Consider the following 22,587-nt stretch of genomic DNA (forward strand, 5'->3'; position numbering starts at 1 on the left):
ATGTTAAATGCAGTATTTAACTAGTAATTATGTTTAATTTATTTATGAAATCGCCTGTGACACATTTGCCTACCGACTACAATTGCATTAAATGCAATGAGGCATGCAAGCTATGCTTTATGTCCCCAACTGTTTAACTAGCAATATATACGGAAAAGGCTACCATTATGAGTAAAAAAAAAACGGAACAGGTAGCGGAAATAAAAAACGTGCTTGGCCTGAACAAATAGGCTGTCAGCCACTCATGTGTGTGTTCGTAAATTTAAAGAGCACCCCATTGTTGGCAGACACACGTGAAATGCTACTTAAGTAAGCGGGATTCAGGTCCTTCATGCCACAATCCCCCACCTCGCTATGTGGGCCAACCGATTACGGCAGCAGGTGGGGAGAAAAGTGAGTTCATGACTGTCGAACAAGTTGAAACAAATTAAAAGCCAGCAACGTAAGGCGATTACGTATTAAGGGGCAACCGTGTTCTTATGTTTAAAGTGCCATTTCCTTTCTCACTCACTTGGCGCTAAAGATCGAGGCCAGGGCCAGAAAACAGGCATCTGCCTCGCGAGGGGTCGACGTATAACACCGATCTATCACCCACTCCAGAAGTTGTCCCATATCCGGATTCGATTCCAGCAGCAGCACCACAGTATCTCGCGCTAGTTGGTAAATCTATGGGAGTGACTTCAGCGTTAATTGCGGTTCAAGTGGTGGGATAAGTGGGCGGCGCTTTACCTTTTCGTCCTTGGAGGTCAGCAGCAGATCCAGCCACTTGTATATGATGCCTTCGTCTTGCAGATGAGGTGTGTAGAAGATGTGACCGCAACAGAGCAAGGCTGACATGGCCTAGGGGAGGAAAGACGAACATACAGAGAAAAGAGTTAGATACCTACTACTTAAAATGTTTTTAAAATTAAATATTAAATATTTAAAAAAGAAAATTTACTGTAAGCCTAGTAAAATTGTATTCACATTAATATAAAAATGAAAATTAAATTGAAACTGAAAAGGCTAATACTATACATTTATTGTAAAAACTATAAAGTAGTAGTATTACTACTACTAACTGTACATTTAAAATTGTTTCTTTTTTTTATCGAGTTGGATGTTAGAAATTTGGTAGGTCTCCTGAAAAATTATAAATAACTACAAAAATATCAAATGCTTGAAAAAATAATAGAAATAAAATGGTATGTTTGTGGTTTCATTACAGAAAATATTGTAATTTGAAGATCCAATTCAAAAAACTTTTCTAGGTGCAAAATAACCTGGCTAAGACAGACCCATTTTGCGGTTTTCTTTATATACTTGCCTGCAGGGCGCTGAACTGCAGTTTCTCCTCCTCGAGGGTCTGGCCAATCTGCACGGTAATGCCTAGCGGCTTAGAGAAGCTGCCACACCAAGCGGCAAACAAATTGAACAGATTACGCTTGAGGACCCGGGACAGCAGCGTGGCACAGGACTCGACTGAGAGAAATGAACGGGCAATCAGTTAAAGCAGGAGGATGCGCCGCCAAAGTTGTGGCGATGACAGCTCTTCGAGGTCTCGCTAGACTTACGTGAGAAGTTCTTAATCATCTTGCGTATGAAATTGCAAAAGTGCGCCTTCACTTCGCGTATGCTCAGGTTGTCCTTGTCCGTCTCAGACATTAGATAGGCCACGGCGCCCTCGATGTACTCCACGAAGGTGGGATGCAGCGACATTGTATCGCGTTCCAGGACACAGGTGCTGCAAATGGTTGAAGAAAAGTTTCGGAATAATTAGAAACAATATGCGAAGCATGGAAAACACAACCTACTTAGGGCCCATTTCTCAATGTCATGTTAATTCTTGACATTGAGTTGAACTGCTTTATCGGAAAGAATCTGTTACCATGTTAGTGAATACAAACTTGTGGTCCCGATTATATAATATATTAAATTTAACCTTCTTTGGACCTAAATATCTGAGAGATAACAAACCAGTACCTTAACACTATATTGAGAAAATGGACCTCAATCATTTTTGAGTTAGCAATTATGTAAGATTAACTTCATGTTAACTCTCTCTGACAGATAACTAGCTAGAAGCTTAACCTGATATTGAGAAATCGGACCTAAATATCTGAGAGATAACAAACTGGAACGTTAACATAACATTAAGAAACCGGACCTAGAACCTGACAGATAGGTAAACCGTTAACCTGATATTGAGAGATCGGGCCTAATTTACTTTTAAGTAAACATTAAGATTTATGTATTCCTTACCTCACACCGAACGTTCCATTCTCGGCAATCTTCTCCAGCACTCGCACCACCTGCAGGCGCAGGGCATCCCGTCTCCTCCTCCTGCGCATGTTCTCCTGCTTGCGATCCACCGCCTCGCGGATGTACACCACCAGCTCCTCCATCAAATCCCTGCCAGAACACATACGCATTGTGTCAGAGGGGATACATCAAGTTTGGCTGTTAGCTTAGAGACTTACTTGAGCGCATCGTGGTTTATCAGGCCCAGGGCATTCACGGCGGCATCCCGCACATCCACCACCTCGCAGCGGAGCAGGGGCACCACCAGTTTGTAGAGGGCATGCGGTGAGGCACTACCCATCGCCGACTTGTCACTGCGATCGGCGTTCAGGGAGTCCGGCGATGAGCTGTAAAACAAATTTACGGCCATGGATTTTAGTGTCAAACAGCGAACGCTCCGGGGGCAGTAATTTCTCTTAATGTTGCTTTTCTGGCTGTGGGTGTTTTTTTTTTTTTTTTTGCTGCCTTGGCAAGGTCATCGTTATTTAGCGAGAGTCCATAAAGTTTACTGCGTTTTAAACGGGTCTGTAAAAATTCTCTCTAACCTGTCAATTCGTATTTGCAGAAATTACTTTACATTCACAGGGTTACGGTCCCTGCTGCACAGTCCCTCATTTTTTTTTCAGCAGTGCAACGATAAACATTATGAATTTTAAATTTGAAATCTTCTTTCAATTAAAACCCACATTTTTTGTTGTTCGTTCTGAACTGACCCTTTCCCTTTGCGAGGGTTGGTCGGAACGAATAATAATAAATTACAGCAAGCAAATAACAATTTTATATACAAATTTTTTTTGCTGCTGAAAAGCGAACACGAAGCCAAATCAAGCTTTTGCGGGTTTTGGGTGGTTTTTTGGGAATTGTGCGGTACTGGCTGACATGCGCTATATGAAAAATAAACAAACTTGTCTTCAAATTATTTTCAGCACACTGCAAACAAGGCGGAGTGACCATTTCGGAATCGTGTTGCACAAAATAAAGTGGAAGGAGGTGAGGAAAACTGCTTGCCAATCTAAACGGCAACAACTAACTCAAGGAAAACCGAAGCTGATGCAAATGGGAAAATATATTGGCAAATCAAAGTAAAATAAAATTCATAATAATATTCATAAATGCGTTGAATGGTAGGAGCAATAAATACTCTATTTGACTTATTGAGTTTTATTGGAGGTAATTTTAAATATTTAAAAGTATTCCTAAGTAAAGAAAACATAAAAAATCTAAAAAGTATTTTTGTTAAATAAAATAAAGGGTATATAACAAACATGGTGACCAAAGAAAAATATTTGAACATAAAGGTACTGTGCAATTTGATATGTGAAAAACTATAATTTCTCAAAATCAAGAATGCAAATTGGTAGGCAAGGATCATAACTTTTGAAAATAATTCAAGACATTTTTAATAACATGCCAAAGCTAATCACACAAAAAACACAGACAGGCAACAGAAAATATAATAAATACAGAAAGATTCTCATTTTGCATACAGAACGTAGTTAGATAATTGTAAAAAAAAATGTTGCGTAAATAGAGTTTGCAAATATTTTGTTGCATTATTAGTTGGTTTTGGCTTTGATTTGGTATTTGGTATTATTTGCTTTACCCAAGTCGTTTCTGGCGCGCCTCTTTGCGTCCATAGGAGAGTGGCAGCGTGAAACGCGTGACGATTCCCTCGGGCCCAAACACATTGGATGGTATATTGTCCAGGGAATCGGACAGCGAACGCGAGTCCGACTGATCTTGTAAACTATAAATTACAATCCATATATAGATATCTGTTTATCAAGGGTGTATGGGTTTTTTTGCTGAACGACTTGTGATGATTCGATTACGATTTATGTGATCAATATTTAATGTACGCATTTGCACAAAGAGATTCCATCTTGGCAAATAGTTGGCCAATCTGTATGCCCAGCTCCCCACGGGATGAGTTCTGTTGGTGTGGACATGGACTATAACCTTCAAGGGGACATGGGTGCAAAGTGGTTTGTGTGGGCGGCAGGCAGTTGTCGTGGACTTTTTGTGAAATTCCCGATTTTATTGACATTTTCCATCGGCCAACATTTACACACTGATGTGATGGAAATGTATTGTGGGGGGTTTTTTGCATGTGTGCGGTGGGTTCCAATATTTCGCATTGTAATTCAGTTAAGTCTAGTTAAATTTTCAACGAACGGTGCCCCAAAGTGGATTAACAATGATATACTACGTGGAAAAAGTGGCAGCAAGATATAAATTTAAACATTCTGTAACAAAAAGTAGCTATAAATGTTCAATATTAATGAAAAGGATGACACACTGACAATATACACAATTATATTATTAACTCTTTGGTAAAATTAAATGATCATCCATTTAGATTAAATACACTTATTTATTTCGCATTGTATCTACTTTAATAAAGGCCCCTTTTTTAATGTTATTTAGTAAACTCCTTTCCCTTTACTCTTATTCCTATTCAACACTTTCCTCTAAAATTTTAAGTAAGCCCCCTTGAAATTCCTACAATGAATAAATTGCAATATTTACATTGAAATCGTAAGTGGCTTAAGTGCAGTTTGATTTATGTATTCAAAACACTTTAAATTCGATTTGTTCTTAACAGCTTCCGACAGCATAAATCCCAAGCTTTCAACTTCAACCCTACCCTTTAACCTTTGGCACTAAAATAATAAACAGACTAATAACGCGCTTGGATGGGGTGGCCAAATATTGACAAAGGTGTCCTACTGTTTCTGTTTAAGCAGGCTGATGTACAGCATTATTTTCCATATGCAAAATTTTATATAAATTCACAGATGATTTCTACAAAATTCAATCGAGTGCACGCATGTAAAGCAATCCAGCTAAACATACAACGTGTCGTGTGAGTAACGCAGATAAAGCAATAACAGATAATTACATATTAAAGCCGATATGCATTCACAATTAAAATGCAAATGGAGTTAGACAAAACACATTTTCAAATTCCAACATATACATTTATGTCCGTATGTTGTGGTATCCACAGAATGCAATGAAATGTTAGTTTGACAAATACAAAACATAAAATTAATTTGCATGTGAAACTTGATTTTTCAATTTTACACCTATTTCTAATAACAAAGCACTCGGGTCAACTTTGGTATATATAAACACCACATGCAAATTCGTGCCGAATGAAATTGAATGCGAAGTATTAGTCAAACAGAAGTAATGAAGTGTCTTGTTTGTTTTGAATTTCGGGGCGGCGTTAGTGAAATAAATCAATAAATGCACAGAGAAAACGACACAACATTGAAATGATTTCAAAATACCAATTGATACAAAAACAAATTCTATGACCATTTGAATGTTATGTTATTTCTTTCTCTGTGAAAATGAATGTTAAATGCCTTTAGTTTCCCCCTACTCACCTCAAACTCAAATCAGGTGAGGCGCAGCGAACGGCAACACTAGGAATTTGTGGCACCAATCGCATGGCACATGCCACCTGATTTCTCCAAAGACGTAGGTAGGAATCCTTTTGACTCTCGGTGGGCACTTTCTTCGTGGGTGCCGAACTTCTAAGCAATGAAGCTCGATTGTCGCTCACGGGGCTGCATAATAGATAATAATTCATTTTTATATAGATTTACATTTGTAAGCTTCTTTCAACCTACGTGGGATCTATGACACTGTAGAGCGCATTCAGGCGCGTGAAACAAATCGGCCAGGCCTGTGCCACTGCTGATGGACACTGCTGCAAGATGCGCTGCCTTTCCAGCAGTCCAAACAAACAAGTGGCCCAGGGATCAAACGGAGGTTGTGGGGAGCTGGCCACCGTGGCCGAGGCATTTGCCGTTGAACTTGACTGTGACAGGTTGAGCGTGGAGGTGGATGACTTTGAGTTGTCTGCAAGAAATGCGAATAATGTTAGTTTTCTCTATAAAAAGAATAGATTTATATGGACTCCACCATCTGTTAGACCGGCCAGCCACACTCCACTGGACCTCTCGGCTATCCACTGCAGGTCAATGCAATTAGCATTCAGTATGGCAGTCTTCTCCGTCTGCGGCAGCATAGGCAGGCACTTCTCCACGATAGCCGGCACACAGCGATCCATGACATCGATGAGCGGTGGCTCTGTTTCTGGTATGCCCAATGCCCGCATTAGATTCTTCACCTCCTTGAGTATCATGGCGGCCAGCTTGCGCAGATACGGGCGATAGTTGCAGAGCAGCACCAAGGCAAAGCCTTCGACAAAATGAAGAGTGGTGGCCAGTGGAATCTCATTCTTTTTGGCCACATCACTGGCCATGTTCAGCACAGTGTGTTGCGTGATGCTCGACATGCCGCTGGAGGTGGTGATGCTGGAGGCCGCACTGCTGGCCGTATTCAGATGCTGCTGCTTGGACAACTGACTGCTGGCGGTGTCCTGTGCCGGAGCTGCTGCAGCCTGCACCACTGTACCCTGAACCACCGTCACCGTGGCCGTGGCAGTGACTGTGGTCAATTTGGGTTGTCCTGTATTGGCCACATTTGTACCGCCACTTGGAGTTATGGTGGTGTTATTCCCATTTACATTAATGGCACAACGCCAGATGTTGAGGAAGTTGAACAGGATGCGCGTGCAGTTCTCCAGCAGCTGCGGATAGGTGTCGGTGACGTCGCGCACCAGAAACTGAGTGTATCCGTGCACGACATCCTGACGCCAATCCGGAAAATCTATGACCAACGTCGTAAGCGACTGGTGGGTTAGAATTCGCAGCTCCTCGTCCATGTGAACCGTCAGTCTGGACAGCAAGTCCACCAGCTCGTGAGCAGTCATTGTATCGGGTATCAATCGTGGCACGGCGGCCACGCACGTTCTAAACAGATCGATGCGCGGCTTTCTTTCACCGGACAGCATCTCATCCGGTTCCTTGTTTTGGTTCTGCGTATTTGTCATCATCAATGGACGACCATAGTGAACATCCAAGGCTCTCAAAATATCAACAAAAACCCTGCGTACATGTGGGAAATACGTAGACATTCCAATACTTCGCGCGGTATCATCTGTTAACATCTTGTTTATGTACGTCTTCTTGACGCGCAGTGTGTTACCAGATGGCAGGGCTGGAACCGTCCTGGGCATCGGCGGCTCACCCGCCTTCTGCTGCAGTGAGTCGGCGACGACCAAGAAGGCTCGCAGTCCGATGCTCATGCGTTCCGGATTGAGGATCAGCTTGATGGAACGACCCACGCACAGCAGATCGTAGACGATCTCGCGCATGGCGAAGTCTAAACGCTCCTGGGCAATGAACTGGATGATCTTCACGAAGATGTTCAGCGGAGTGTCGCGTGGCACAACTCCTTTGGAGCCCCTGGAAGGTAGATATTAAATAGGAAAATATTAGCAAAAGTCAAAGAGTCAGCTATAAACCATCTCAACTCACTTGGGAAACAGGGAGTTCACAATGCTCTGGAGGCGGGAGTGCGTGGCCGAGTTGGACTCGCACTTGATGCGGATCATGTACACCCAAAGTAGACGAAACAGCGACTCCAGGCCCACGCGGCTCATTTTAGCATCGCGGTTTTTCAGATTACTCAAACACATGGCCAGGAAGTAGTGCCAGTTGGTGAGGAAGAAGGTCTTCTGCGAGACACAGAGCAAGCAGGTGACGAGCGGAAAAAGAGCCAAACGATGCTTAGATTTCGTAGAGGCATCCAAAGTCTGCACATAAAGCAGCTCTACAAAGTTCTTCACACAGGGTACATTCACCTCGTTTTTCACGGCCTATGAGAGAATAATACGGATGTTACTTACGTATTTGTTTAATTTGTTTCTTTTCCAACTCACCGCCGCCACAGGCACCAGGATCTCCACAAACAGTCCTGCCAACGCATGCTTGATATCCTTATCCTTCACTTCCAAAAAGTACTGACCACACTCGTGCATGAATTGAAACGAGGCCTCGAACTCCTCGATGGGCACCATCTTGACCCGAAAGAACTTCATGCCCATCAGCAGACTGATGATGCTCTGGGTGGTGGTGGGCGACACCTCCTTGCCGCGCAGCTCCTTCAGCTCACTCATGAAGCGCTTGCGCACCGAGGCAAATCGACTTTGGGCCAATACCCCAATAACCTCCGCATACAGGTCGGCGATCATGTGGATATTCAGGGCATTCGGATTGTTCTGCAGTCCATCCTTGTACTTAAAGTGCTTAAAGGCCAGATTCTCGATGCTGCGCACCAGATCCTCGTGACCCGGATGATAGGGCAGCTGCTTGAGTATCTCGATCAGAGCCAGGCAGAAAATGAACTCCACGGCTGCCTCCCTTCGCTGCAGTTGAAAATCCAAGTCCACAGTGGGTTTATTGCTCGACGCCTGGGAACTGCCACCACTCGGAGCTGGTTTCTTGAGGTCATTCTTGATTTCCATATCGGACAACTGACGACGATGCCAGGCCAGCAAAGTGTGAAGCAACGATGGCAGGCAGTGCTCGGCAACGGAACCCAGAGCAGATAGCAATTGATCGAATTGCTGATCCTCACCGCGTTGCAGCAGCTTGGATAGATTCTTATCGGCACTCTCCAGCATCACCAGCTCGATCTTCTTCTCAGCCTGAGCGGTAAAATCGCTGAACAGATTGCGCATCACAATCTCGCCAGGTCGTGGAGCCGAGATCTCCACGCTGGCCACGCTGGCCGCGAGGGCATGCATCTCGGCTTGGGTATAACTGGGCAGGACGTTGATGATCGAGCTCCTTGAGTGAGCACCCCAGGGAAGCAACGACTGCCGCTGGGGAATCACCAGAGCTGGCGGTGAAGCGTAACTCTGGCGACTGGCCGGCAAACTTTGGTAGGTAATCGTTGCTGGCGATTGCTCCACTCCGCTTACTGGCAAATGTTGCTGTTGCTGCTGCTGCTGCTGTTGCGGCTGTTGTTGCTGCTGTAGCTGTAGCTGTTGCTGTTGCTGTTGCTGTTGCTGTGGCTGTTGCTGCTGCTGCTGCTGTTGGTATTGCAGTTGCTGTGACTCATACTCTATGCCATACGGATAGTCATCGCCGGGCAGCTGGTAATTAATTGGCGATGTTGTCCCACTGGCATTGGTGCTACTCGGACCCTTCCGACTGGTCTTCGGCGTGGATGTGTATTCCGCCGAGTTTATCGAGTGACGCTGTCCCGGCGATCCACCACTCGGATTGCCATCCAGTTGAGCCGATTCCACGTTATCGACGCTATCGCCGCCAGCCAAGTTGGCCTGCTGATAAGCATCTTCCTGGAAAGCGTTACGCTGGGGGCTCTTTGTTGGTGTCACCACGACCACGCCCACTCCGCCTCCTCCCGCTCCACCCACCGCTGCAGTTCCTGTTGTTGTTGTTGTTGCTGCTGTTGCTGTTGCTGCTGCGGCGATCGCGTTGTTGCTGCTGCTGTTGTTGTTGCTGGGACTGGCGGTGGAGGGCGAGCCAGCCGGATCGCTCAGGTGCTGCTCATTTGGGTTTTGATTTGTGCCTGGTTAAAAAAAGAACAAAAACCATTATCATTATCGCTTTTATGATTAAACGGATTACACTTATCAGTTATTTATAGGTATGGAGTTACATGTTCAGATAGCCGGACGAGTCGCAAAAATGAATCATTCTACAAGTATGTTTCAAAACATAAAGAAAACCTGTCCCTTGTCTAAGAATAACAGTATATATCAGTTAAATGTACCATGTTTAAAAACCGAACTCCCCAAAAATATAATCTTAGATACTTTTTCAAAAATAATAAACAAAGAATTTCTTTTAGTTCCCATAAATAAACCATAAATGAACACATGCCAACTTTGTGAACTAAAATTAAAAAATTGGCTTTGTATTCAATAAAGTAAAGATATACGAGTATATACCATATGACATTTATGAATTGTTTTGGCATTCTAGAATTTAGCTATACGCGACATATACTGTATGAGTTTTTGATTTGTGATCTGTAGTTTTATTTGTTTACCCAACCTTGGTTCTAGGACACGCCTATAAAACGAAATCTGTAAATAGAAATTATCATCAGCAACCATCAACAATTTAATCATCATCAAGTGTGGAGGTGTGGCAAGAACACGCCCCAAAACATAAACTCAAATTAGGAAGAGAAGCCGAAACGAACTCCCTTTATGGGCCCAATTCTGGACTTTGGGACTGTATCGTGTCGAGTTATCATTCAATAAGTTGGTTTTATATCTTAATTGCCTGGAAAAACCTGTAAACTTATTTTTGCCACATGGCCTGATGATTGGATGGAATGCCATCGACCATCTGTCAAAAGCAGTCTGCAGAATATGCAAAATAATAATTACAATTGATAAATTTGTTTTTCCACTGGCACCCCCCATATCTTTTTATCGGTGTACGGCGATAAGAGCAAAAATCAAATTCCCGCCAAGGAAGTTGACTCGGAGTGCGTAATGAAAGTTTCTCAGAACTATGTATGTTGCTGGCATTGCTATTCTGGGAAAATAATATAGGGGTAGATGGGAATTTTCTTTAAATTTAAAGAAATTCCTTTCCCAGAAAAAAATAAAACTGAAAAATGAGTGATAGAAATTTGTAGTATTTTTTTATATTTTATTGTGTCAACAGTTAACATGAAAAGTATTAAGTTCTATAAGACTTTTAGTTACTTTTATTTATAAACACACATGGGGAGCTCCTTACTCCTATGTAAAATATACCATTAACTATAAGAAGCTACCGAACAAAGGTTACCCGTCGATTGCCAAACCAAAAACCTCGATCTATTATTTAGGACAATTTTCATGACTTATTCCTGGAAAAATGTCCGAACCAGAATGCCTTTAAAATCGAATTCAATCAATAGACCAAGACACGATTGCCAGTGTCCTTTGTGACCAAGTCAAGTACTCTTGTAAATAATAGATATCGCTAGCAAACGTAATCCAAACGATATGCCATGTGTCATGCATCGCAGTCAGCTGTTTGAGCTCCGGTCGAAGGTCTGTTAAAGTTCAGGGTAATAGTTACCGTCGCCGCTTTCCGTAAATAATTGATAGAGTTGAAGTACAAGGCAATTTGGTAGGCACATGGGGGACAGCAAAGGTTGATTCCTGAATTTGTGGCAAAAGCCGTGAAATCTTCTTCAAGGAAACCGCCTAAAGGACAGCGAAGCTCAGGCAAGCAAATGGAATACGAAAATGGCTTGGGAAATGTTTGACATTTCACTAAACACATGTGTGTGAAGAAGAGCAAAAAATTCCAAAGGAAATCTACAATAAAGTGCGAAAACATATGTACATCATACATATACACCCCTATTATTAATACCGTATTAACACGCTCACCCAAATCGTATTCCCGAACGAAACGTACGTCTTATAAAAGCTCTCTGGATGTGTCATATAGCAACAGCAACAAAAACGCAAACAACTCGATTCCACGCCACTTATAAGATGTTCGACGAACCCGAACAAATATCTCTCTGCCAACAGATTAATCCATCGCACTGGGCCAACACAAATCCGAAATAAAACGTAAAAAGTTTTAAATAAAAACTGCAACAGAGGCAGGAAAATAAGGCTAATATACAGATTTACAGGGATTCGACCCAATGATACCCGTTAGTTATGGTTTTTTGGAATTTGAATAATAGCAAGAAAGGAATTTCATGGAAATACAAAGTGAGGTGACCACTTCTTTGTTGATGGTAATCAACTTTTTTCGACTTAAACACTCTGCAAGTATACCTTACAAAGTATAGCCCTATTTGTTTTCCTATAACTTCTATACTATTAACATTTCGCTGGAAATAAATACAAATACATCTATAAGATGCTTTTTTTCCGTCGTTGTTGAACACTTTAAGTATGCCATACATTTTGGCTTGTTGCCTTCCCCTTTTGAAGAATGTTCTTTTTATTTATGAGGATATCAGAAAAAAGGTTAGGGGTTCAGGAAAAGCTTTGAAAAACGGTTTAACAGATCGCATTTAAATAAATCGACGCAAATCGGTTGATTTATGATTAATTGATAGGAAAGCAGGCTTAAATTAAAAAACAATGGGAATGATAAGAACCATAATAAAAACGAGTTAAAATAATAAACAATGACTTTTGGCATGAATGCTAAGAACAAGGAGGTGATAAGTATAGAATAATAACTCATTATATTGGCGTTGTAGAATTAAAGAAAAATATTCCGAGAATTTGGCGAAATCCCAAGATAAATTCAAAGCTACTTATATATCTGGGGGAAACACCGATTTTTGGCTACTTTCAAAATATATTTTAAAGAACGTACCATTCGCTAGCGAAACGATGGGAACCATAAATCAACTTGTTATTGATTATCAAATTTGTATCTTATCTAAACCATTAATCCATCAACTTACGTCCTTGAACCCTTTTAAAGTTTTTTTTCTATCAATTTTTATTTCGTTTATCTGCGAGCAAATTACTGGAAAAACAATGAAAATTATAAGAACTTCGTAATCACCCCGATAAGATAAGTTTATAAAGCAAAACCATGTAAGGTTTTGTGGTTCTTCAGTCCGTTCACATAAACTTGAACTTCGACAAACAGTCGAAACCTTCAAATCGTTTATCACATTTAATTTTTATCGTCTGTAAACCAAACATTTCCTGCCTACAAGTTTTGTCACCCCATTTTTTTATTTTTTTTAATCTCTTTCTCAGTACCAAAAAAATGTTCTGGAGTTGAAAAACGCATAACCAACCTTTTAGTTTTTTTGGATTCCATTGAAAATTCCATAACATGAAAGTGGAGCATATATTTGTAAGGGAATCGCAGCTGGGAAAATGATATTCGGGCAGATTTACAATTGTTCTGCCCGACTAGAAAACAAAAGCGATAGCGAGTGTATTTAACACTAATTAACGCGAACAAGTATTGCAATTAGAGGCACGTGATTTGGTCTTGCCACACAGCCCTCGAATAATATTTATTAATTGTAGCAGTTTCAATTGTTTATTGTATTGTATTAGAGATTGTATTTGATTCGATTTGAAATACGGCTGCTGATAAGATGCTTTCAACTATGTCACTGGGTCACTTTTCAGGTTTATTTCACTTTAAATTACGCGGGGTATTAGTGATAATCGAAGAGAATCATATTTTTTACAACCCTGTTAGAGCTTTTACGATTTTTATGCTAATTAGCTAGAAATAATGAGCTCAGCGTTTTGAAACTTATACACCTTTTGATTATTTCATATTATTTATTGGCTGATGTCAAATTACGTTGGCAATTTGAAACCAATTATTTGTGGGTACCGATAGAAGCGATTTCTCGATATGTGCTAGCACATATATAGACGGATATTATATATAGGGGTATATATAGAAGAGTAGCACACGTTAAATCCAAAATAAATATTTCGAGCGGACCGCAAAGTGCAAAATGCGAGGCAAACGGCGGCGACGACGACGAATTTCGACTGCGGCGAAAACGAACCGAAAAAAACGGACGAGCTACAGAAAAAAAAAAGAGCGAGCGACGTCAATGGCAGCAGAATGAAAAAATATCGGGAAAAAAACCAACAAAAATCAACAAAAAGTGAGCAACTCGCGCACGCTCGCAAATTGGAAGCCCGAAATCAAAACAAACGATTATTGTCTATTTAAAATTATGATTAACAATTGCCAAAGAGAGAGAAAGAGAGAGAGAGAAAGACTGCGAACAGCTGTTTTCCTACTGCGGCGAATTGAAAATCAGCTGAGTTGTTTTCAAAACAACACCCATACGCCGCGTTGTACGAAACGATACGAAATGAGAGATGATTAAGACCATCTGTTTGTTTACTTATTTGCGTGCTCTCCTTGGTTTCTAGCTGATTCTAACTGATTAGCACGGCTAGTGGATATATTTCATATGTATATCTGTCGCATTAGCTTCAATTTGTGGGGGAACCATGGCAGTGCCATCCCGCAGAGAAGTGCTAAGTGGAAAACTTTCCGCCCTCGCCGTGGAAAACCCGCAGAGCAGCCAAGGCTGGAGCTAAGCTACAACTGCAACACTTCTAAAGGACGTCCTTAACCCGAATTCCGTGTGCTACGAAACCGCGGAAATTTATTTCAAGGCTAGGAGGGATTATATGAAGGGATTCAAATTCACAGTCGAACTTCTTTAAATCGAACTATCAATCGAAAATAAAAATAGTTTTTACCTTCACGGTGGAATAAAATAACAAATGTAATCAATTATCTCTAAATAGTCATGTAATACTAATATTTGGTGACTTCATAGGAACACTAAACAGATGAATTAATCATTATATATATTATCTATTTATGTGTTCTCGAATAAAATTTAAGATATCAATATTATAAATATGATTTTGGATCGAACGCAAAAATGTCTTAAAGGGGTTTTATTATAACTTCGGAAAAATATAGAACTTTTTAAGAAATCTTAATATATGTATTAACCATCTCATATGTATTAATAGATCTCATGAGTTCTTATTAATGTTTTTATGGATTCAAACTAGGAATTCATATTTATAGGAATATTATAATTTTAACTTAAATAAAAAATAACAGGTACTAGAGGGATTTTTAAGCCATATCCATGAATTTCTTTCATTGTAGTTGTAATTTAAAATATATATCTTAAAATATCACAAAAGATGTATATTAACTAACTTTATCCAAAAATATTTCAACATAAATTGAAAAAATTTTTTATTTTCCAAGTTTTTAGAAGTGTTTCATATACTTACCCTATAGAAATCGACATGAAAAAGGTTCGTACCACCGAAGTTCGACTGTGTTTAATTCACTTTCCTGACCGTACCTAAGTATTTTCCATTACAGAAATTGCCAACTGCCTTGGCTGATTTCTAAACAAACTGTGCGCGAATTGGTCTCACCAACACAATAAATATATAAACAAATAAATGGAAAACAAAGCCGAGGGGCATTTTGTAACGACAAACAGTTAAATTGATTATGAACGCGTCCAGATTGTTTGCCATACAGTTGAAATGCATGTACGAAAAATTAGCACTTGGCTAGCACAACAGCACAAGCACTTTCCATCGGTTAAATATTGGTTTGGCGAATTAGTTAACTGCTTTTATTGCAAATTACATCACGCCCACCGCATAACTAGGAGTTGGTACTGGGGTACTACTGAATGATGGACAGTCACGCGATTCGAGAAGGTAAACACGCGACCGGAACGCACTTTACACCCGCTAAAAAACACTTGGGAACGCACTTGATTTTCGGGGCTTAAGTGGGGCTATAGGACTATTCTCGACGGCGGATTTATTGTATTATAATTTTTTTTTTTCGATCCCCCTGGTACTTTGTGGCTCGACGGCGGGCAAACAAATGAGAACGGTGAATGGGAATGAGAATGAAAATGAAAATGGGCTGATGTACGAGCGTTTGGAGCCCGAACTTATGCAATTTCGCACAGGTGATGGTAACGACGACTCGACATTTGACTTTGGATGGCTGGCGGAATTTTCTAATTTTGCCACACTGCGCTACAAAATCCGTTGGATAACTGCCAGGTGGTGGCATAGAAAACCCGAAACACAGCTAAAATCCAACCCACCCATTGACGCCCAGACATTTGTTTTGTTTTTCTTCCTCTTTCCGAGCTGAATGTCATTATCAAGGTTTATTTGGCACTCTTTTTCCCGCCTTTTTTGTTGGGATTGTGAATGAAAAGCGTACAAATGAGTGGGTGGGTTGATTTTCGGGGGTGTGTGTTTTGGGGGTCGCTGAGATAGGGCCCATTGGTTCGTGTCCCGGCTTAACGTGGCGGTAAATCAACCTCGAAATATAATGAAAAACTGCTGTGCGCCAGAAAAAAGAGAAAAGTTGAGTCAATAAATTAAAGAAGACAAAGGGAGAGATCTGAGCTGCATTATGTCAACTGTGGGTAATGGTGCATTTGTCCAGCGGCAAATACTACCTATATTATTTATGTCTTTATTATTTGATAGAACTTATATCATTTAAAAAATTGTTTAGATATTTTTCTATACTAAACATTTAGTTAAATATACAACTTTAAAAAATCTTTAATTAAATCCTTAAACTTACAAGACTGTTTTCTTTTTAAAGACTAAAAATGCCAGAGAACTGATTTAAATTATTAAAAAGAAAACCTAAATACCAGAAAACATTCTTATTATAAAAAGATTGTATCTTTATTGGAGTTTTTAAGTTAAGTTAAGCTGGTCATTAAAACTTTTCCTAAATAGAGGAACCTTTCATTATTAAAATTCATTTTTAAGTAACGAAAGTAACTTTTATTCCCCAGACTTCCTAACTCCTACCGACTATAAAAAGTGCTTCCCATTTATAATAATGTCTCCTTAGCGACAAAGTCCCTTAGCGAGCATTGTACAACTCTGATTAAAGGCAAAAGTTTCAAACCAAAATGTATTGTTGATGGAAAATCTTACTTTCATCTTAAACGGGAGCAGAGGTAAATAATTTTGAAGATAACCAAACAGACCGGCGGTTCTTTGTGAAGATATAAACACTTTGGGCTCTTAAGTTTAGGAGTTCTCGAAAGTAAACAAACCGTATCCGTTTCAATGGGAATTGGCTCCACTGTGGAGGGTACAGTGAATCAAAACCATAAATTACTCGATTTGATTAGGTGCGCAAGTGTGCGTGAGAGAGGGAGAGAGACTGACCGGCAATCAAAGTGAATCATCACTTGGCAAATGAGGAAGACAAAGAAAACAAACAAACGGATAACGGATAAACAGATGCAAATGATCTGAAGGTGTGAGTGGGTGGGAGAGGGAGGGGAGAACAAAAGAGCGATAGGAGTGAGTGAAATGCAATGAGATAACGCACGCACGCAAACGCACACAAACAAACAATAAGTGGGCGTAAACAATTAGCAATAAAAAAACATTTAAAAAACAAAAGTTCAATTAATGGCAAGAGCTGCGCCCAGTAAAAAACACAAGAAACACAAAAAAAAACCGAAGGCTTTTTAAGACCCAAAAATAGCCCAGCTGCCAAGTAAAAAAAAAGGAGGTCAAAACTCACCTGCTGCACCTGCCTCCAAGGCAAACAAATCCTCCTGCAGCTCCAATTGATCCATTATTTGCAATTACAAATCCCTGATTTATTATTAATGGCTAAAAACACGACGCGTCTGCGAAAGTTGCAGCTGCGGCCATTTTTTCGCTAGCCAAGCGTAGAATTTCACCAGGTAACCACTTTGCGGTTCCCTAAACACCCAGAAAACACTTTGCTTGTGTTCTAACACACTTGCACACTATAAAAACACTTTCCTATTTGATTTATGCAATTTTTAGACGGTTTTCTTGTTGCAAATGTTGAACGAAAAAATTTACACGTAGTGAAGAAGCAGAGAAATATCAAGCAGCTGATTTTTGTTTTGACCAGGGCTTGGTGTTATCGCTGCCTATCGATAGGCTATTTGACGTAACGTTTCGTTACGTTTTACTATCGCCAATCAGCTGTTCCCCGGCAATGACGTCACACATTGACAGGCAATTTCGCGTATTTTGATTGGTATTATCAAATTAGTATCGCATTTATCTGCAAATACTTGACTAAACATAAGTAAATGCGTGATAATCAGTGGACGACCATGTCGCCGGCGATTGCACTGAGTGGTTAAAGGCCTAATACAATGGGAAAACAATCAAAAACCGACGGGGCGCAAAGAAGCTAGGAGAATTTCTGATAATATTAAACAAAAACAGTGAGTAAACGGAATGCGCAGTATATATTTTAGTTTATTAACTTCTTTGAGTGGTATCGACTTCACTTTATGTCTAGCTATACCAAAGTATCTATTGTTTGGCTATCAGAACTGCAACATCTTCAGGTCCCTAGTAACATGGGGTTTACGACCACGTTTATTTTGCCATTTTCCAATTGCAGTCCTTATTCTAAAAATCCAACTTCATTAGTTAAGATCTAATCATTTTTAACCAGAGTGCGATCATTAAAGTTCAGTATTTTAACATCTCTATAAGTACAGTAGTAAGATAACGTTTATAACCACGTTTAAAAGCTTGTGCTACCTTATAAAAACTGATTTACCCATTTAGGGGACGACTTCTTGTCCAATGTTAAACTAAAAGTTGGTTTTTAACTATGAAAACATAAAGAAGCTTAACGTTTTGAGCCTACATTAAGGTAAACATGTTTGATATATCACATTTGAGGGTTCTGAAAAATACTGGCTGGTATATTAGTTTAAGACAGTTTTTATCTTTACATGAATCGAGGTTTTCAAGATTTTTTTAAAGCTGACAAAATTGAAATTAAAGAAGTTCCATGAATATATGTACCATTTTGAAGTTTGATCACTGTGTACAATTTCAGATATCCCAAAATGGAGGTGCCAGTACATCCACTTAGCCAGGATCCCACGGCCGCTTGGAGGGAGATCAGCAAGACGCAGCGGGTGATCAAGGTGACCATGAAGCCACCCACCACCACGGTGGCTCCCAACAAGGCCCGAGTGGTCTGCATGTCGGATACCCACTCCCTAACCCCCTACATAAAGTTCGACATACCTGATGGTGATATATTCATCCATGCGGGGGACTTCACCAAATGCGGCCAGCTGGAGGAGGTGGAGGAGTTCAACACGTGGATTGGAGCACTGCCCCATCGCCACAAGATCGTGATTGCCGGCAATCATGAGCTGAGCTTCGACCAAACGTTCACCCATCCTTTTCAGAAAAATCAGGCCAAAGGCCATGCTTCGAGCAGCAAACACACTGGCATGTCCATCCTCGATGATCTGCCCACTTTGGGCAATGCCAAGGAGAATTTGGAGAGCGCCGTGCAGACGCAGAATGTTCGAGATGTACTGACCAACTGTCGCTATCTGGAGGATGAGCTACTGGAGATTTGGGGCATTCGCATTTATGGTTCACCCTGGCAGCCTGAGTTTTGCCGCTGGGCCTTCAATGTCCCGCGAGGAACAGCCTGTTTGGAGAAATGGAATCAAGTCCCCGAAGGCATCGATATTCTGGTCACCCACACGCCACCCGTGGGTCATGGAGATCTTTGCTGTTCCGGCGTGAGAGCCGGATGCGTGGAGCTCCTTAGCACAGTTCAGCAACGGGTGCGCCCGAAATATCATGTTTTCGGTCACGTACACGAAGGCTATGGCATCACCAGCGATGGCAGGATCATCTTTGTGAACGCCTCCACCTGTGACATCAATTACCTACCCAACAATGCCCCCATCGTTTTCGATGTGACGCTGCCCCCGGGCTTTCGCAAGGACTAGAATGCCTAGATTGATATTTACTCGCATTTGTTGCCGGTTCAATGAATTTAGTTTTGTCCCCCCTTACGTTTATATTAAGATATTTTGTCTACAGAAGTTGGAAAGCACGAATTTGGTGTTCTGAATATGGAGATACCATTCTCTACAAACCCACTTAAAATCATAATTAAGATGCCATACAATAGTTAAGACACTGCACCGATTTGTAGAAGCTTACATACAATTGTCACAAATTTAAGAGATTTTAGGATTAAAGAAGTCCATGTATGTTTTTAGAACACCCTCATAGAACTAGCATTTTTCTAAAAAAAAATACTTGAAACAAAAGTTTGTGTTCTCTGCAATCTTGTGCCCCAATTTCACATTAATATTTTGTGGTGTAAAATAAAACGTAATAAATAAAACATATTTAAGAACTATATTTTGGTTATGCCTGGATTCAAACAAGTATATACTATTTTATTTCGAAATGGTTTTTCCACTTTTGACTGATTTGATTTTTTAATAAGAACTGTATAATAAAATATTTATGAGAACATAAGTTTACTAAAAACGTGATCGTCACATTTTAATTCATTTATACATATAGATAGGTGTTTTTCCTTGATTTATATACAGTTAAAGTATATTACAGAGTTATATTCTTAAAATAAAATGTATTTGAATTTGTATCGATAAGCCGCCAGAGGCCTGGAAATCCCTGGAATAAAGACTACTGGACTGGACTACAACCCTGTCATCCAGTTTGACATTTCTCTTTGGCGCCCTGTAACGGCGCTTTTCCAGTGACTCTCCAACCTTCCAACCTGAAGCTGCACTTTTCGCGTGGCGAGACCAAAAAATATTTAAAATAAAGGTCCCGTGAAAGATTTTAATTTGTATACCCCAATTTTAGATCAGCAAGAAAGCACACAAATAAAATGGTGAGATTGGAAAAATACGTTTCTGTTGGTTAAGTTTTAAGAAGTATGGAGAGTGGATGGTGAAAATTAATAAAAGAGAATACGGAGAATAGGAAAAAATTAAAACCGTATCTTAAAATATTATTTAAGTTTTATCAGAATCTGCCTTGTATTAACAAGTAAAATAAATCTTAAGATTCAAATTCTTTTAAAAAACTTGGTGGGTGTGCTGTAGCTTATTGGTGTCTCAAGAACCATTTTACCTTTTGCTGTTTCTTTAGACTTGTGGGCAAAAATATAGGTTTTAATGTTTTTAGGATCTAAAAAATATTGAATATTCAAAAATATAAAAAAAACTTAAATTTAAATTAATAATTAGTAAAACTATGTGTTTTTTGAGTAGGGATATTATTTTTTGTATAATGAAAATGCAACCTAACCTAACCTAAAACAATGGCGAATTTACAACTAATTTCTTTTTTCTATGCTCCCTGACAGCGCGAAGTGGTCTCCATCCAGATTGGCCAGTGCGGCATCCAGATCGGCAATGCCTGCTGGGAACTCTATCTGCTGGAGCACGGGATCAATCTGGACGGGAGTCTGAAGACCAAGGAGGAGCTAACGGCCAGCGGGAGCAGTGCCAGTGTGGGTCACGACACCTCCGCCAATGATGCACGGACCTTTTTCACGGAGACCGGAAACGGGAAACAAGTGCCCCGCTCCATTTTCGTGGATCTGGAACCGACGGTCATCGATGATGTGAGGAATGGCTGCATGAGGGAGCTCTACCATCCGGAGCAATTGATTTCCGGCAAGGAGGATGCGGCGAACAACTATGCCCGAGGTCGCTACTCCATTGGCAAGGAGGTGATCGATAGGGTGACCTCAAGGCTGCAGAAGATCGCCGAGCAGTGCGATAGCTTGCAGGGATTCCTCATCTTCCACTCGTTGGGCGGAGGAACTGGCTCGGGATTCACCTCCCTGTTGGTCGAGCGTTTATCCACCGATTATAGCAAGAAGTGCAAGCTGGACTTTGCCGTCTATCCCTCGCCCAAGGTGTCCACTGCCGTGGTGGAGCCCTACAATGCCCTGTTGACCACCCACTCCACGATGGACCACTCGGACTGTGTGTTCATGGTGGACAACGAGGCCATCTATGATATATGTAACAATAGCTTGGGTGTGGACAGGCCAGCCTATATGAATCTGAACCGGTTGATTGCCCAAATAGTGAGTTCCACAACGGCCTCCTTGCGTTTCAGTGGCTCGATGAATGTGGATCTCAACGAGTTCCAGACGAACCTGGTGCCCTTCCCCAGGATCCACTTCCCCCTGGTGGCCTATGCTCCGCTGATGTCCGCCGAGAGGTCGGCCCACGAACAGCATGCCATTACCACCTTGACCAATGCCTGTTTCGAGTCCTCCAACATGATGGTCAAGTGTGATCCTCGTGCGGGCAAGTTTATGGCCTGCTGTATGCTCTACAGGGGTGATGTGGTGCCCAAGGATGTGAATGCAGCTGTCTCGGCCATCAAGTCCAAGCGGCACATCCAATTCGTGGACTGGTGTCCCACTGGCTTTAAGATTGGCATCAACTATGAGCGGCCCGCCTTTGTGCCGGATGGGGATTTGGCCAAGACCTCGAGGGCCTGCTGCATGCTGTCCAATACCACCGCCATTTCGGTGGCCTTCTCGAATCTGTCCTACAAGTTCGATCTGATGTTCAAGAAGCGGGCCTTCGTCCATTGGTATGTGGGCGAGGGCATGGAGGAGGGCGAGTTCACGGAGGCGCGGGAGAATATCGCCGTCCTGGAGCGGGACTTCGAGGATGTCGGTCTGGACAATGCCGACGAGGACGGTTCTGAAGATCTCGATGAGTTTTGAGATCACATACTAATTCCCCAGGCCCAGTCACTTCAATATCCAATCAATATATGTAAATAATAAATCAACAAAGCGTTTAACCTTCCATGAGTTTAATTGGGTTGGGAATCTCTTTCTTATGATATGATAATGATATAATATCACTTTATTACATAATGATGATCAAAGCACTATTAAAACTTACGATTATATTGTAAGGAATATAATTGAGGCATATTTTTAAAAGGATTCCAAAAAATTAACGATCTAATAGAAGTTTAGGATCGAAAACAGAACTTAGAACAGTTCTTGGAACATT

General features: G+C 41.0%; 3 protein-coding genes across 15 annotated transcripts in view; 2 read left to right on the top strand and 1 right to left on the bottom strand.

Annotated features, from left to right (window-relative positions):
- Positions 1-17,577, bottom strand: part of LOC119553101 (protein furry) — a 53,428-nt gene extending 35,851 nt beyond the window's left edge. For 3 of the 13 annotated variants that reach the window (XM_037863259.1, XM_037863258.1, XM_037863262.1), the window contains exons 1-13: positions 17,271-17,577; positions 8,081-9,738; positions 7,677-8,017; positions 6,217-7,604; positions 5,922-6,153; positions 5,676-5,858; positions 3,884-4,027; positions 2,460-2,627; positions 2,242-2,391; positions 1,554-1,723; positions 1,307-1,461; positions 730-840; positions 512-666 (exon numbers count right to left, since the gene is read on the bottom strand). In XM_037863259.1, coding sequence (XP_037719187.1) covers positions 512-666; positions 730-840; positions 1,307-1,461; positions 1,554-1,723; positions 2,242-2,391; positions 2,460-2,627; positions 3,884-4,027; positions 5,676-5,858; positions 5,922-6,153; positions 6,217-7,604; positions 7,677-8,017; positions 8,081-9,738; positions 17,271-17,325 — 4,910 coding nt within the window. In that variant the 5' untranslated portion in view covers positions 17,326-17,577. Of the gene's footprint in view, positions 1-511; positions 667-729; positions 841-1,306; positions 1,462-1,553; positions 1,724-2,241; positions 2,392-2,459; positions 2,628-3,883; positions 4,028-5,675; positions 5,859-5,921; positions 6,154-6,216; positions 7,605-7,676; positions 8,018-8,080; positions 9,739-12,960; positions 13,657-17,270 lie in introns of those variants that run through there. The other 10 variants (XM_037863268.1, XM_037863267.1, XM_037863269.1 and 7 more) reach the window with 6 other exon arrangements.
- Positions 17,578-17,711: 134 nt separating this feature from the next.
- Positions 17,712-19,913, top strand: LOC119555086 (metallophosphoesterase domain-containing protein 1). The gene is made up of 2 exons (XM_037866302.1): positions 17,712-17,955; positions 18,585-19,913. Exon 2 carries the CDS (start codon positions 18,595-18,597, stop codon positions 19,501-19,503), a length of 909 nt encoding a protein of 302 aa, XP_037722230.1. The 5' UTR covers positions 17,712-17,955; positions 18,585-18,594; the 3' UTR covers positions 19,504-19,913.
- A 356-nt stretch (positions 19,914-20,269) lies between these two features.
- Positions 20,270-22,369, top strand: LOC119554444 (tubulin alpha-4 chain). Its single transcript, XM_037865356.1, has 2 exons — positions 20,270-20,426; positions 20,904-22,369. Exons 1-2 carry the CDS (start codon positions 20,424-20,426, stop codon positions 22,287-22,289), a joined length of 1,389 nt encoding a protein of 462 aa, XP_037721284.1. The 5' UTR covers positions 20,270-20,423; the 3' UTR covers positions 22,290-22,369.
- The last annotated feature ends 218 nt before the right edge of the window (positions 22,370-22,587 follow it).

The sequence above is a fragment of the Drosophila subpulchrella genome, chromosome 3L, assembly GCF_014743375.2.
Source record: "Drosophila subpulchrella strain 33 F10 #4 breed RU33 chromosome 3L, RU_Dsub_v1.1 Primary Assembly, whole genome shotgun sequence".
NCBI classification, from domain to species: domain Eukaryota; kingdom Metazoa; phylum Arthropoda; class Insecta; order Diptera; family Drosophilidae; genus Drosophila; species Drosophila subpulchrella.

What these genes read in the sequence shown, in the direction of transcription:
- LOC119555086 (XM_037866302.1), top strand. Translation starts at nt 18,595, where the DNA reads ATGGAGGTGCCAGTACATCCACTTAGCCAGGATCCCACGGCCGCTTGG.